Source organism: Saccopteryx bilineata, chromosome 2 (genome assembly GCF_036850765.1).
Source record: "Saccopteryx bilineata isolate mSacBil1 chromosome 2, mSacBil1_pri_phased_curated, whole genome shotgun sequence".
In the NCBI taxonomy this organism is placed as follows: Eukaryota; Metazoa; Chordata; class Mammalia; order Chiroptera; family Emballonuridae; genus Saccopteryx; species Saccopteryx bilineata.
Genome location: NC_089491.1, coordinates 358512073 through 358528560, shown reverse-complemented (window position 1 = coordinate 358528560; position 16488 = coordinate 358512073). Strand labels below are relative to the sequence as shown.

Below are 16488 nucleotides of genomic sequence, written 5' to 3'. Positions count from 1 at the left end.
TTTCCATTCTTCAGAATCCGTGCTGTACAATACAGATCGATTCTTTTGTGTGTGTGTGTGTGTGTGTGTGTGTGTATGTGTGTGTGACAGAGACAGAGGGAAGGACATATAGGGACAGATAGGGTCAGACAGACAGGAAGGGAGAGATGAGAAGCATCAATTCTTTGTTATGGCACCTTAGTTGTTCACTGACTGCTTTCTCATATGGTCTTGACCAAGGGGCTACAGCAGAGCAGGTGAACCCTTGCTCAAGCCAGTGACCCCGCACTCAAGCTGGTGAGCATGGGTTCAAACTGAATGAGCCCACACTCAAGCAGCGACCTTGGGTTTTCAAACCTGGGTCCTCTGCGTCCCAGTCTGATGCTCTATCCACTGCGCCACCGCATGGTCAGACAGATTAATTCTTTATGAAGTAAATTTTCAGGACATCAGACTGAAGCATTTTCATGTGGAGGGTAAAACCATGATCCAAGCCAAAAAGAATCCATTCCTTAAATTCTATTTCTCTGCCCACACCATGACCCAAGAACATACCAAGAAACAAATTCTGGTAGGCTCATCCAGGCTTTCGAGAGGGTCTAGTTTCTTCTGCTCTGGCTCACTTGGGCTGCTGACTGACCGTTCCACCTCCTCCTCTTGGTCCACTCGTTCATCTAGCTCCAAGTCTCCACGCTCGGCCAAGGTGTTGATCTCCTTTTTTGAGGAGTATAGCATGATGGACAAAATCTACATAGAAAGAAATTTATGCAGGGCAGGAAAGTGAGTGTTTAGTAGGTAAGACGATTACACATATCTTTAACCCTCAAGGGGTAGAAACTATTTGACTTAACTTTTTAAAAGATGTCAGAGTTCACAAAAAAGAATAGAAAATTAGTAAAGAAACATGAAAACATGTTCAATTGTACTTGTAATCAAATAAATGCTAACTAAAACTATAAGAGAACTTTGTGTTTATTAACTTTGTCCCTGATAGTTTAAATTGATACTATCCTTTTAGAATGCATTTTGGTGAACTGAGATCACCTGATACACATTTTTCTAAGTTGCTAGTTTTTATAACCACAATTTTTAATGGTTGCATATGATATAAGAAGGTGAATTATTTACCTAACGAACTATAAAAATGTTCGTAGTCTCTGACCCAGTAACTCATCTTTGAGGAATAATGTAAAATACATAAAAAGTTATATTCATGAAGCATTAATGATGGCAAAAAATTGAAACACCTGTACACATCATATGGAACCATTAAAAATGATGGTTATGAAAACTAACAAATTAGAAAAATGGTTATCAGGTTACCTCAATTTATCTGAATACATGCTAATTGTGCAACCTAAATCATCAATCTATCTATCGATCTACCTATTACAGATACAGAAGAAAAAACCGAATAAAGAAATACACAAAATACTAATGGTAGCTGTGTTTGGGGGGTAAAATTGAGTTTTTCTTTCTTTTTTTTGAATTTTCTGCAATGTGATTCTATTACTGGAATAATAAAAACATTTAATTTAAAATATTCCCTAAGAACAAGAGCTCAAATCTTCTCCAGGTTATCAATTAATATGTTTCAGTATATTTTCTGAAAACCTAACCAAATCCTCTGTTTCAACTGCGAGCTGTTTCTTCAAGTGCAGGCCTCTGTGGGACTGAGAAAGGCCGGCTGAGCACTCCCAAAGAGCAGCAGCCCTTCCTGGACCTGAAGCTGGCACTTGGTACAGAAACTCCACAGCGAACCATGTTCTATTAAGAACAATCTAAGGCCTATGGGGATAGTAATAGAATGAGAGTTATCAACTAGCATCCTACAAAAATAAAAGTGACGACAGATTTAGAAACTGATTTTAGCTCAAAGGAACTTTAAAGGGAAATAATAATTCAAGGGAACACTTTATTATCATGACATAATGTTTCCATAAAGTACTTCTATTCCAGTGTCCTTTGAACAAACAAAAAATTCATTTTCCCTGACAAGGGAGGACAGGTATCATATTCCTATTTCCAAAAGGGAAGGTAAGACAGTTTTGACAACTGAAGAATGAGAGTGCACAAGAAGAACTATAACTATCCGATGAGCCTAACTCCCAGGCTGGCAAATCTGCACCAGTTAGCAGCAGGAGGGGCCACCTTTATCCCTTACTTCCAGGTCCCGGAGCAGCCACGTTTTACTGAAGCCAGTCCCTTTGCTGCACCTTTTCACCAGCAGCTTCAGCAAATCAGTCTGAAAGAAGGTAGCATGGGTCTCTTCAAAATCATGAGTCTGCCGAACAGAAAAAGAATGCTTTACAACTGCCTCAGAATGAGGAAGGTAAGGGTTACTAGGGAGAAACAAGCCTCCTTCAGAAACTGGTCTCAGCCAGTGGCCCAAGGTCACCCTTAAGTGAGGAGTCAGCAGGAAGGGTAAAACTCTGAACATTAGCCATAACCTATATCTGTTCATTCACTCAACAAATATTTCTGAAACCTAGTACCTTCTATGTGCTAAGTCCTATGCTGCTAAGAACAGTGGTTTTACGTTCCTCATCTATTTGCTACCTTCCAAAAGCTTCACACTGCTCTTTAAACTAAAATCCAAGTTCCTAGTCATGGTTGACAAGGTCCTACAGGCTCCCTGCCTGCTTCTGTAGTCCAGTCTGGTTCTTCTACACTATCCTGAATCCCTGGAGGTGTTCTTTCTGCTCCCTGACAACCATGCCTGTTCCTGGAGTTTGTTACTCTCCCAGAATGCAATGCTCTGCCTAGACTCCTTATCTATCACCTCAAATTTTATCTTCTCAGAAAGGCTTTTTCTGACTCATGATAGTTTTCCTTGCAGGCTTCTTGCTGTCTCGCTTACAATTTAGACTGTAAGCTCCATAAAAGCAGGGACCTGCTTTCTAGTTCAAAACTACATACTCAGTTCCATCTGGCACTTGGTGCTCAAAACCTTCACAGAATAAAGGATTCAAAGACAGAAATGGTTTGTGCCCTCAGGAAGTTTATTTTCTCTTACCTACTATAATGTAAACAACCAAAACCATAGCAGGTTGTGGTAAATGCCATGATATCAACAAATAGCGGATGTGTAGTGTCAATCCTAAAACTACAAACTCAGGGCTGGACCAGAGCAGAAATGCCATCTAGTCTGGCCTCACTGTGGTGCTTGATACTTTCCATGCCTCCTCGCCAGTGCTGCCAAAGTCAAGTAACTTACACACTTTTCAGATGATATCCTTCTTTTATGACTAGTTCTGCTGGGAAGGCCATACTGAAAGTGATCCCTTCCTCCCCATTCATGCCCCTCAGAGAGCAGAAGAACTGAGTTCCCATAAGCTAAGGCTTCTCATCCCCACACCAGTCATCGCCCAGCTCTAACCTGTCTGCCTCCTCCCTCCCCAACGGACAAACCTACTGCTAAAGACCCTGTAGGATGCTAGCCCCTGTCTTTTTCCTTCATCTTTTCTGATGATGAACCAGAAAGAGCTGTGGTTCCAAGGGAAGTGAGAAAACATTTGGTTCATTTTTCTTTTTTTTTTCTTTTTTTTTTTTTTAATAAATTTTTATTAATGGTAATGGGATGACATTAATAAATCAGGGTACATATATTCAAAGAAAACATGTCTAGGTTATTTTGTCATCAAATTATGTTGCAAACCCCTCGCCCAAAGTCAGATTGTCCTCCGTCACCCTCTATCTAGTTCTCTGTGCCCCTCCCCCTCCCCTTAACTCTCTCCCTCCCTCCCTCCCATGTCCTCCCTCCCCCCCCACCCTTGGTAACCACCACACTCTTGTCCATGTCTCTTAGTCTCATTTTTATGGTTCATTTTTCTTTTAATCTTCCAAGGTTATGTGCCCATTAGGCAGTAGTGCCTGGTTCCATAAAACAGTACTACAGAAAACCAATTATCAAGAAAATTATGTTTCTTCTTTAAAGTTATTCTTGTGCAAGGCCCCAACCATTTCTTAAAATAATCAGAATCTTATGGTTAAGCATCCATTGAAATTAGATGGTATTTCCTTCTAGTTAATGCCCTGTAGATGTTAAATCATAGCCAGATTAGGTAGCAAATGGGAGAGGTTCACCATTACCTTTAGTGTTTTATATAATCCTTTGAGGGCCAGGGACAGGACCCAAGTTGCTTCCACTGCCTCAGGACAGTGGCTGTCCATGCTGGTCTGCAGAAGGTGACTGGCGATAAAGGCAAAGTGCTGGGAATATTGGCTCAGCTGGGTCTGAGAGTCACTGCATTCCTGTCCTCCTCCTTTCTGGACCAGCTGGTAGTCCTTCACTGCAGGATGATGTCAGGTGGGAAAAGAAGGCACCAAAAGTACAGTTAATGCCTCCTGCAGCTATAAGTTTCTTCCTCAATAATGTGCCTTGCTGAAGCAAGAACCACAACCCCCAAAACACAAATCTCCTGTCTTCAAACTTAGCCAATATTTTTAAGCCCAGCTTGCAGGTAAGTGCAAAGATGGTACTGGGCCACCTAGTCACCATGCAACTGAAAGAGGAAATTCACATTCCTACTACTGTGCACAAACAAGTTTCTCCAAAAATAAGATAAAGGTGGTTAAAGAAAGTTCTTAAATGCAGTACACGAGAGACTTCCACTTTTAAGCAAGACTAAGAAAGAGGGATCAAATTTACTCTTCTACCTCAAACAATCAGAACACTAAAAATTTATGAAACAATGGTTTGCAGACACTGGACAACATGTGGTACAGGACTATGATCCCTGAGAGAAGGGGTATAAACCACGCGAGCCCTCCAGTAGCTCTCATTATCTGGAGATAATTTCTAGGCTGCAGAGCAGGTAGTAAAAATGCAAGCAGAGTCCAGCAGCTCAATGAATTGAGGAGACAGAGGTTAGTGTTCAGGAAATCAAAGCAACTAAAATTTATGGGGTAGAATGCCACAAAGAAGGGAGAGAGAGGGTGACAGGATAGAGGAAGAAGGAAGGGAGAGGGAAGGAAAAGGGAAGGGAGAAGGGAGGTAGAGAGGGCCTTCAAATTTATCCCAATAATCATTGTTTCAAAGAAGGAAAAAGAAGCTCAGGGATCCGTAACTTGTTTTGTAAATAAACCACACACAGCAGCAAGAACCAAGGTATCTTCATTGATTTCAGAATATGCAGAGGTGAGACAGCTTTCTCCCATTTTTAAAAGAAATAATTATGCTTGGGACCTGTTTTCCTTTTCCGGGTTTTGACATCAACAATCACAGCCCTGTTTTTCTCAGTAAAGTGCTTCAAGATGATCACATTATGTGGCTCATTGGCATTATCCATATAAACACAGCGGGTCCCCACACAGAGAACCTAGAACATGAAAGAGAGAGACAGAAAAAACAACTTAATAGCACACAGAGCCTGACCTGTGGGGTGCAGTAGATAAAGCATCGACCTGGAACACTGAGGTCACTGGTTCAAAACCCTAGGCTTGCCCAGTCAAGGCACATATGGGAGTTGATGCTTCCTGTTCCTCCCCCTCTTCTCTCTCTCTCTCTCTCTCTCTCTCTCACCTTCTCCCCTCTCTAAAATGAATAATAATAAAAAAATAGCACAGAGAGACAGGAAAGAGTACTCAGTAAGACAACAGTCCAGCACCTTCTGCTTGTGCCTCTGACTTCAACAAGCACTCAGGGATAGGGTTCTTCTCCTCTCCAAGGCCAGAGCCCGACAGAGGCCTGGCACAGAACTAGTTTAAGTGTTTTGCTGAATGAAGAAGCCATGATTTCAAATCCTCTTTGTCCCAACCAGTTGAGAGATATAAAGATTAAAAATGAGATCAGGATGAATGCCAAAGTGAAAAACAATTGTATTCTGAAGTGCTTTGTAATTTACTATATTACAGTTACTATTATTCAAAGCCAACTACTGGCTAACAAAATGAATCAAATAACTAAATTGTTGAAAATGCAAGTTAAGCCTGACTAAGTGGTGGCGCAGTGGATAGAGCGTTGGCCTGGGATGTTGAGGATACAGGTTCGAAACCCAAAGGTCGCTGGCTTAAGCATGGGATCATAAACACGACCCCATGGTCGCTGGCTTGAGCAAGGGGTCACTTGTTCTGCTGGAGCCCCTCTGAGACAACGTACATATAAGAAAGCCATTAATGAACAACTAAGATGCTGCAATGAAAAATTGATGCTTCTCATCTTTCTCCCTTCTAGCGTGTCTCCCTGTCTGTCCCTCTCTCTTGTGTGTGTAAAAAAGAAAAAAAAAGGCCCTGGCCAACTGGCTCAGTGGTACAGCGTCGGCCTGGTATGCAGAAGTCCCGGGTTCGATTCCCGGTCAGGGCACACAGGAGAAGCGCCCATCTGCTTCTCCACCCCTCCCCCTCTCCTTCCTCTCTGTTTCTCTCTTCCCCTCCCGCAGCCGAGACTCCATTGGAGCAAAGATAGCCCAGGCGCTGGGGATGGCTCCTTGGCCTCTGCCCCAGGCGCTAGAGTGGCGGCTCTGCGCGTCGCCCCTGGTGGGCGTGCCGGGTGGATCCCAGTCGGGCACATGCGGGAGTCTGACTGACTGTCTCTCCCCGTTTCCAGCTTCGGAAAAATACAAAAAAAAAAGCAAGCTAAACAAACCATCCCATAATCTTGAAACTATATCAGTATTATACAAGCAAATTATATAACTGAGGGGAAAAAAATTCCAAAGATATATGCTATAGAGACTTTGATGTGTATGATGAAGACCGAAAGAGGTGGCCAGGCCCACAGAGTGATGTACCTGGGGGAAGCCGACCAGCACCAGCAGGGTGAAGATGTTGGTGTGCTTCAGCTGGAAGGGCAACTGCTTGATGCAGTGGTCAGTGAAGGTGGCAATGACGTCACGCCACAACGGGGCACTGTTGAGTGACCGCAGGATCTCTGCCATGGAGCATGCCCAGTCCAAACCCACCCGGCTGGAAGGCAAAAGCTCCATTAGGTGGTTATGCACAGGATCCAAGCTCAACCCAGCAAAGCTCACTACACTCCAGGGCAAACCCAGAAGCATGCCAAAGAGCTGTTCATTAGTTATTTAAAAATTACCAGAATGATGCTTTCCATATAATGGTAAGTGGGGAATAAAAATCAAGATGTTACTTGTATATAAATTCAGCCTACATTTTAAAAAATCTCTATAAAAAGTTACACACATGTTGAGCTTGTGTACATTTATGACAGAAAAAAGCTTGGAAGGAAATATATATATTTTTATTTTAATTTAGTTTTCCTTCTTTTTTTGTTGTTGTTGGAAGGAATATATTAAAATAGCATCAGATGCATTAATATGGGTATAAGCCAGGGTGATCTTTATTCTTCATTTCTGTTTTACAAATTTGGTATTATGATCATTACTTTTATAATGAAAACAGATCTATTTTCTTCAACTCCAAAACCTATACTTACTGCTCTCAGGGAAAAACCACCCAGAGAGTTGAATCAGCAGACAGGGCCCAGACTGCACAGCTGTTTGAATGTGGGTTTTAAGCATAGTTTAATGTCTACTGACAGCATTGCCAATAAAACTAATTCTATTTCCACCACAGATTCCCAGACAACAGCACTGAAGCACACTGAAATCAATCAATAAGCAGACCATTGACCTAAAGAAATGAATACCCAGGTAGAAGTAGAGAGGGGGTAGCTACCTGTCCAGACACACAGCTCCCAGGCTGAAGAGCAGATGGGTGGTTTTCCAGCCATCTGGCACAATAGAATTGTCCCCTGCAGCAAACAGGTTGTGTTTGGCTGAGAGGACCTTGATCACTGCTGCATCTACTTCTGATGGTAAAAGGCGGATGATTAACTGGCCAAGAAGACCTAGGGTGAGGTGGTAGGTTTCATTTAGGTGGCCGGCGTTTGAGATGACAACCTGAAACATGAGTGGGAGGACGTGCTCCAGGTCTATCAGGGGGACTGTGGGATCCTGCTAAAAGAGGGAGAAAAATCAGTTCAATACAAAAACACCAATTAAAGACTCCATTCCCTCATGTTTTATTTTCAGCTGGCCTAGGGTCAAAGGAATTACTCAGTGTTTTTCTCAAATAGCTTACATGCAATCAATTGTAAAATAAACATTCCCAGGTATCCTCTTATAATCCTACTTCTAATTTATAATCCTACCCTCAGGGATACACAGATGACTGCTATTAACAGTTAGCTTCAGTATATGGTTTACAAAAACTTCTTTTTCTATGTATAACACCACCTCTCTTTTTAAAAGAAAATGCCATTGGCCTCTTACCGACTTTAAGGGAGGTAACATGGCTGCCAGTAATCCCAAAATCCTCTTCTGTGAACACTCAGCAAACACCTGCTCAGGGCTTGGAGTAACTGCCTTTTCCTCGGTGGGCTTCTGAGATGACACTTCTAAATTTTCAGCATCTGAGTTGTAAAATACCAAACTTTTAGATTTTTCCAGCTTCTCTATATGTACAATGAGGCAAGTAAGCCACTGCACTGTCCTTCACTGTGCCACTAAAGAACAAAGCTTGGACTTTAAAACCTATTGCTAAACATGTCTGCTCAAGGAGGCCTACCCTGACTACCATATTAAACAGGGGTCCCCAAACTACGGCCTGCGGGCCGCATGCGGCCCCCTGAGGCCATCTATCCGGCTCCCACCACACTTCCGGAAGGGGCACCTCTTTCATTGGTGGTCAGTGAGAGGAGCATAGTTCCCATTGAAATACTGGTCAGTTTGTTGATTTAAATTTACTAGTTCTTTATTTTAAATATTGTATTTGTTCCCGTTTTGTTTTTTTACTTTAAAATAAGATATGTGCAGTGTGCATAGGGATTTGTTCATAGTTTTTTTTATAGTCCGGCCCTCCACCGGTCTGAGGGACAGTGAACTGGTCCCCTGTGTAAAAAGTTTGGGGACCCCTGATATTAAATATAGAGCCTTCCCACTCTTTCTCCCATCCCTCTGTAACCGCCATTCCCCTGACCCTGCTCTTCTGTACTCACAGTATTTAACTACTGTTTAACATACTATGTCATTACTATTACTGTGCATTGTCTGTCTTCCTTTCCTTTTTCTTTCTTTCTTTCTGTGTGTGTGTGTGTGTGTTTTAGAGATGTGTACAGATACCTAGAAATGTTACTGGAACATGGCAGGTCCTCAATCAATACTTGATGACTGAAGAAGCTATATGTGAACCAGGATGCTGATCCTCAGTGGAATCAGACTAGAGTCGACTTTGATGACCTGGGCTAACATGGGACTTTGATGACCTGGACTGACATGGATTGTCAGGCTGTTTTCTGGAACTTAGAATTATATACACTGCAGAGATAAGCATCAGTCCCTTCTGAGAGCTGGCCCCAAAGACAGGACAGGATACCAGGAGCTCACCCCTGCCTCCCTAAGCTGCCAGAAGATGAGCCCACAACACCTCCATCTCCAGCTCATCAATTTTCCCACAACACAGCTCTGACCTTGCCACTGCTATCTCTAGGAGGATGTGTGAAGCCTCCCCAGCACACGGACCTCTCCAGCGCTCCCCTCCATCCCGACACACCTGCTAAGGGATGTCTCTTCTGTATTTGTCTGGGGGTTTTCCACCCAGGGGCCTTTGATCATGTTCTTTCGGCTCTGAATGCCCTTCCCCACAGCAGATCCTAGCACTTTCAGAGTCCCCCGAAGCCCTTCCTTTAAAGGCTTTATATGAATACAACCTGTTCCAGTTAGATACCAGCCACTGTTAATACCACTTACCCCTCTCTTCTGAACAGAATCACATTCCACCTCAAATTACAGTTACCTGCACCTTTGTCTTAAACCCTCCCAGACTAAGCTCCAGGAGGGCAGGAGCTACGTGTCTGTCTGTCTGACTTGGCCCCTGTTTCATCACCAGGGTCTTCCACAGTGCATGGCACACAGAAGGCACTCAGTAAATTAGGAAATAAACAAGGTAGAAAGCAGGCAAAGCGAAGGAAAGATGACTTTCAAAATATAAATATTATCAGTACCATTTGACACAGAACTAAGGAATAATGCACCTTTAGTTTGCTAGCCAATTTTATTAACTTTATTTTTATTTTATTTATTCATTTTAGAGAGAGGGAGGGAGAAAGAGAGAGAGAGAGAGAGAGAGAGAGGGAGAAAGACATAGAGGGAGAATATAAAGGGGGGGGGGGCAGAAGCATCGACTCCCATATGTTCCTTGACCAGCCAAGCCTAGGGTTTCAAACCAGCAACCTTAGTGTTCCAGGTCAATGCTTTATCCATTGCGCCACCACAGGTCAGTGCCAGCCAATTTTAAATTGTGCAACCAAGAGCTCAGGGATGAGTATGTGTGCATTTCAAGATGAGAGAGGTCAAGGGAACAGTCACATAGTCTTTACCTGAAAGGCCGGCAGGTGTGCTGGCATCTGCAGGTGAGTCTGAGATTTGGGTCTGGCATAAAGAATCCTTCGTTAATGACACACTTTCATCCGCTTTATTTATCTGCTTGCAATCCGAAGGTGTGGCTTCCTTATGACCACTCTTTCCCTAAAAACAAAATGGTGAGTGTGAAAGAATTGAGGTTTCTTATTACAAAAGTTTGCTCATTAATATTATAACACAACACTTAAAATCATTAACCAATCAGTCTTCACAGACTAAAATACTTCTAAATTCCATTAGAAAATGTCCTTCATTTCTAATGATAAATCCATACTCTAAGACAGTAATCACTGCATCACATCCCATCAAACATCTTCCAAATGGCCCGCAGTCAGAGCCTACAGTCACATGAGCAGTGGCTCTATTAAAATCCATAGTACATTCTATTTGGCTTTTAGAAGCCAAGTATGAAAAGTTCTCCTCTTGGGATGAAGGAAGAAACAAAGGTGTGAATTTCCTTCTGGCATACTAAACTGATTGACACTATTGAGAATTTCATTTCGGCAACAAGACTTGTCAAGGCGGCCCTCAGAAGAGCTGCAAGGGTTTTCTGGGCTCAGAAGTCTGGTGCTTAGCTGCCTAGATTAGCAAGGTGACAGCCCTCAGCCTGAATTTCTTCAGGACCCACTCAGCATCACCCCAAAACCACTTGCACTACCTGGGCCCTCAGGATGCTTTTTCCTGTCATCACAGGTTTATACATGAAGAGCAGATCACACAGGAAGCCTACTGTGCATGGTGAAGGAACCCCAGCTCCAAGAAGTCAGGGAAGGCAGGACACTTTGAACGCAAAGGTGAAGTTTTGTACACCAAACCCTCATGAGAAGAGCCTGACATTTCCCTTTGGCAGCCACTTACCAGCCCCTCTCTGGATATTGGAACCTCAAAATCAATACTACACTCAATACCCTCCTAAGAAAAGTGGTTATTAAGATTGTCCTTGACTGGTGGTGGTGCAGTGGATAGAGAATCTGCCTAGGATGCTAAGGTCCCAGGTTCAAAACTGCGAGGTTGCTGCCTTGAGCATGGGATCATCAAAATGATCCCATGGTTACAGGTTTAGCCCAAAGGTAGCTGCTGAGCCCAAGGTCACTGGCTTGAGAAAGGGGTCACTCACTCAGCTGTAGTCCCCACCCCTGTCAAGGCACATATGAGAAGTAATCAATAAACAACTAAGGTGCCACAACTATGAGTTGATGCTTCTCATCTGTCCCTTCCTGTCTCTTTCTCTCTTTCTTGCAAAAACAAAAACAAACAAAAAAACCAGATTGTCATAAAAGGGGACTGGGCAGACCATTTGCCTTGTAAAATGTCCCCTTTGAAAAGACCTCCAACACCCATATTCTCTGTACCATGTGGCACCTTGTGAAAACAATATAACTCCAAAGTTCTGGATAATCATTTTACTCCTGATCTTTCCTGTTGTCATAGGACTCCCAAGTGGCACCCAAGGGTGTCTCATTACTGGCCCGAGGCCCTTATAGATAAAATCCCTTGGTTGATGCCTCTGGCTGATGTTAGTTTCTTGGTTATTTAAAACAAAAAGTAGCCTGACCAGGTGATGGCGCAGTGTATAGAGCATCAGCCTGGGATGATAAGGTCCTAGGTTCAAAACCACGAGGTTGCTGGCTTGAGTGTGGGATCATCGAAATGATCCCATGGTCACTGGCTTGAGCCCAAAGGTACCTGATTTGAACCCAAGGTCACTGGCTTGAGCAAGGGGTCACTGGCTCAGAAGGAGCCCCCAGGTCAAAGCACATAGGAGAAAGCAATCAATGAACAACTAAGGTCTACAACAAAGAACTGATGCTTCTCATCTCTCTCCCTTCCTGCCTGTCTGTCTTTCTCTGTCTCTCTCAAAAACAACAATAACAGGCCCTGGCCGGTTGGCTCAGTGGTAGAGCGTCGGCCTGGTGTGCAGCATTCCTGGGTTCAATTCCCAGCCAGGGCACACAGAAGAAGCGCCCATTTGCTTCTCCACCCCTCCCCCTCTCCTTCCTCTCTGTCTCTCTCTTCCCCTCCTGCAGCCAAGGCTCCACTGGAGCAAGGTTGGCCTGGGTGCTTAGGATGGCTCTGTGGCCTCTGCCTCAGGCGCTAGAATGGCTCTGGTTGCAACAGAGCAATGCCCCAGATGGGCAGAGCATCGCCCTCTGGTGGGCGTGCCAGGTGGATCCCAGTCGGGCGCATGCGGGAGACTGTCTGACTGCCTCCCCGTTTCCAGCTTCAGAGGGATACAAAAAAAAAAAACAATAACAAAAACAAAACAAAAAAACAAAAAGTAGTCACTAGAGAGAGGAAGGGAAGGAAGATACCCTTAATGGGGCCTGGAATTGGCTAGAAACACGAGGGAGTTTAAAAACAAGTGATCTGTACCTGAGGGCCCAAATGGGATATGGTCCTTATTACAATCATAGTGGGGACATTCAAGTTCTGTTGTGGGGAAAGTGCTGGGAACTCCAGCTCTTAAGAGACTAAGCCAGTGCTCGCTTTGGCAGCACATATACTAAAATTGGAACAATACAGAGATGATTAGCATGGCCCCTGCACAAGGATGACATGCAAATTCATGAAGAGCTTCATATTTTTAAAGATCAGAGTGGAAATAAATGACATAGAGGCTAAAAAAAAAAATACAAAAGGTCAATAAAACCAAGAACTGGTTCTTTAAAAAAGTACATAAGATTGACGAACCTTTAACCAGACTCATCAAGAAAAAAGAGAGATGACCCAAATAAGTAAAATTAGAAATGAAAGTGGAGAAGTAACTTACTGACACCACAGAAGTACAAAAGATTGTAAGAAAATACTACGAGAATCTATATGCCAAAAATTTATACTACCTACCAGTGGTCAGCTCTGTGGCCCCTTGAGTGTGGCTCTTTCACAAAATACCACATGTGGGTGCTACCTTGATAAGGAATGTACCTACCTATATAGTTTAAGTTTAAAAAATTTGGCTCTCAAAAGAAATTTCAATCGTTGTACTGTTGATATTTGGCTCTGTTGACTAATGAGTTTGCTGACTACTGACTAGGCAAAATGAATAAATTCCTAGAAACATACAATCTTCCAAAATTCAATCTGGAAGAATAAAAAAACCTAAACAGACCAATTACAATAAATGAAATGGAAACAGTTATGAAAAAACTCCCAGCAAACAAGTCCTGGCTTCACAGGCAAATTTTACCAAACATTCAAAGAAGAACTAACTCCTATCCTTCTCAAGCTATTCCAAACAATTCAAGAGGAGGGAAGATGTCCAAACTCATTTTATGAGGCAAGCATTATCCTCATTCCAAAACCAGGTAAAAACACTACAAAGAAAGAAAACTATAGGCCAAAATCCCTGATGAACAGAGATGCTAAAATTCTCAAGAAAACATTAGCAAACTGGATCCAGCAATACATTAAAAAGATCATACATCATGATTAAATGGGATTTATTTTGGGGAGGCAATGCTAGTACAATATTTACAAATCAATAAATGTGATTCATAACATAAACAAAATGAAGGATAAAAACCACATGATAATTTCAACAGATGCAGAAAAAGCATTTGATAAAATCCAGCACCCATTCATGATCAAAACTCTGAGCAAAGTGGGAATACAGGGAACATACCTCAACATAAAGGCCATATATGACAAACTGACAGCCAACATCATATTCAATGGGCAAAAATTAAAAGCAATCCCTTAAAGGCCCTGGCCGTTTGGCTCAGTGGTAGAGCGTCGGCCTGGCGTGCGAAGTCCCGGGTTCGATTCCCGGCCAGGGCACACAGGAGAAGCGCCCATCTGCTTCTCCACCCCTCCCCCTCTCCTTCCTCTCTGTCTCTTTCTTCCCCTCCCGCAGCTAAGGCTCCATTGGAGCAAAAGATGGCCCGGGCGCTGGGGATGGCTCCTTGTCCTCTGCCCCAGGCGCTACAGTGGCTCTGGTCGCGACAGAGCGACGCCCCGGAGGGGCAGAGTATCGCCCCCTAGTGGGTGTGCCGGGTGGATCCCGGTCGGGCGCATGCAGGAATCTGTCTGACTGCCTCCCCGTTTCCAGCTTCGGAAAAATACAAAAAAAAAAAAAAAAAAAAAGAAAGAAAAAAAAAAGCAATCCCTTAAGATCAGGAAAAAAAACGGGTGCCTCCTTTCACAACTCTTATTCAACATAGTTCTGGAAGTCCTAGCCACAAAAATCAGACAAGAAGAAGAAATAAGGCCCTGGCCGGTTGGCTCAGCGGTAGAGCGTTGGCCTAGCGTGCGGAGGACCCGGGTTCGATTCCCGGCCAGGGCACATAGGAGAAGCGCCCATTTGCTTCTCCACCCCTCCGCCGTGCTTTCCTCTCTGTCTCTCTCTTCCCCTCCCGCAGCCAAGGCTCCATTGGAGCAAAGATGGCCCGGGCGCTGGGCATGGCTCCTTGGCCTCTGCCCCAGGCGCTAGAGTGGCTCTGGTCGCAACATGGCGACTCCCAGGATGGGCAGAGCATCGCCCCCTGGTGCGCAGAGCGTCGCCCCCTGGTGGGCGTGCCGGGTGGATCCCGGTCGGGCGCATGCGGGAGTTTGTCTGACTGTCTCTCCCTGTTTCCAGCTTCAGAAAAATGAAAGAAAAAAAAAAAAAAAAAAAAAAAAAGAAGAAGAAATAAAAGGCATCCAAACTGGAAAAGAAGATGTGAAACTTTCATTATTTGCTGATGACATGATACTGTACATAGAAAACCCTAAAGTATTAGTCAAAAAACTACTAAGACCTGATAAATGAATTCGGCAAGGTGGCAGCATATAAAATTAATAATCAGAAATCAGTGGCATTTTGATACACCAACAATAAACTGTCAGAGAAGCTAAGAAAACAATCCCCTTCACTTATTGCAATAAAAAAAAACAACCAAAGAGTAAACTTAATCAAGGAAGTAAAAGACCTGTACTCAGAAAGTTATAAGACATTGAAAAAAGAAACCAAGGAAGATACAAGTGGAAGCATATACTGTGGTCATGGATAGGAAGAATAAACATCATTAAAATGTCTATATTACCCAAAGCAATCTATAGATTCAATGCAATTCCTATTAAAATACTAATGGTATACTTCACAGATCTAGAACAAATATTCCAAAAATTTATACGGAACCAAAAAAGAATCTGAATAGCCTCAGCAATCCTGAAAATGAAGAACAAAGTGGGAGGTATCACACTTCCTGATATCAAGTTATACTACAAGGCCATTGTAATTGAAACAGCTTGGTATTGGCTTAAGAACAGGCATACAGAGAACTCAGAAATAAACCCACACCTTTTTGGTCAATTGATATTTGACAAAGGAGAAAAGAGTATACAATGAAGTAAAGACAGTCTCTTTAATAAATGGTGTTGGCACTGCTGGTGGGAATGCAGACTAGTGCAGCCACTGTGGAAAACAGTATGGAGATTCCTCAAAATATTAAAAATCGAACTGCCTTTTGACCCAGCTATACCACTTTTAGGAATATACCCCAAGAACACCATAGCCTATATGAAAAGAAGAAATGCACCCCCATGTTTATGGCAGCATTGTTCACAATAGTGAAGATCTGGAAACAGCCCAAGTGTCCGTCAGTGGACCCAAGTGTCCAAGTGGATTAAAAAGTTTTGGTATATATATACTATGGAATACTACTCAGCCATAAGAAATGATGTCATTGGATCATTTACAACAACATGGATGGACCTTGATAACATTATACTGAGCAAAATAAGTAAATCAGAAAAAACTAAGAACTATATGATTCCATACATAGGTGGGACATAAAAATGAGACTCAGAGACATGGACAAGAGTGTGGGGGTTATGGGGTGGGGGGAGAGAGGAGAGGGGAGGGGTTGGGGGAGAGGAGGGGTACAAAAAAAACCAGTTAGAAGGTGACATAAGACAATTGGACTTTGGGTGATGGGAATGCAGCATAATCAAATGTCAAAATAACCTAGAGATGTTTTCTCTGAACATATGTACTCTGATTTATCAATGTCACCCCATTAAAATTAATTTTTTTAAGGTTGGTTTTTTTTTAAGATTTTATTCATTATAGAGAGAGGAGAGAGAGGAGAGAGAGAGAGAGAGAGAGAGAGAGAGAGAGAGAGAAGGGGGGAGGAGCAGGAAGCATCAACTC

The 16488-nt window shown here is 43.0% G+C and overlaps 1 protein-coding gene and 1 non-coding gene across 3 annotated transcripts in view; one reads left to right on the top strand and one right to left on the bottom strand.

Annotated features, from left to right (window-relative positions):
* The window catches only part of ZZEF1 (zinc finger ZZ-type and EF-hand domain containing 1), a 133237-nt gene that overhangs the window by 17689 nt on the left and 99060 nt on the right, over positions 1-16488 (bottom strand). Inside the window, exons 38-45 of one of the 2 annotated variants that reach the window (XM_066262972.1) lie at positions 10316-10463; positions 8211-8350; positions 7615-7895; positions 6711-6885; positions 5168-5300; positions 4072-4271; positions 2144-2263; positions 535-726 (exon numbers count right to left, since the gene is read on the bottom strand). In XM_066262972.1, coding sequence (XP_066119069.1) covers positions 535-726; positions 2144-2263; positions 4072-4271; positions 5168-5300; positions 6711-6885; positions 7615-7895; positions 8211-8350; positions 10316-10463 — 1389 coding nt within the window. The remainder of the gene's footprint in view (positions 1-534; positions 727-2143; positions 2264-4071; positions 4272-5167; positions 5301-6710; positions 6886-7614; positions 7896-8210; positions 8351-10315; positions 10464-16488) is intronic. The other variant, XM_066262973.1, reaches the window with a different exon arrangement.
* LOC136327855 (U6 spliceosomal RNA) lies at positions 12838-12944 on the top strand. Its single transcript, XR_010729916.1, has one exon. It is a non-coding gene; the product is annotated as a U6 spliceosomal RNA (small nuclear RNA).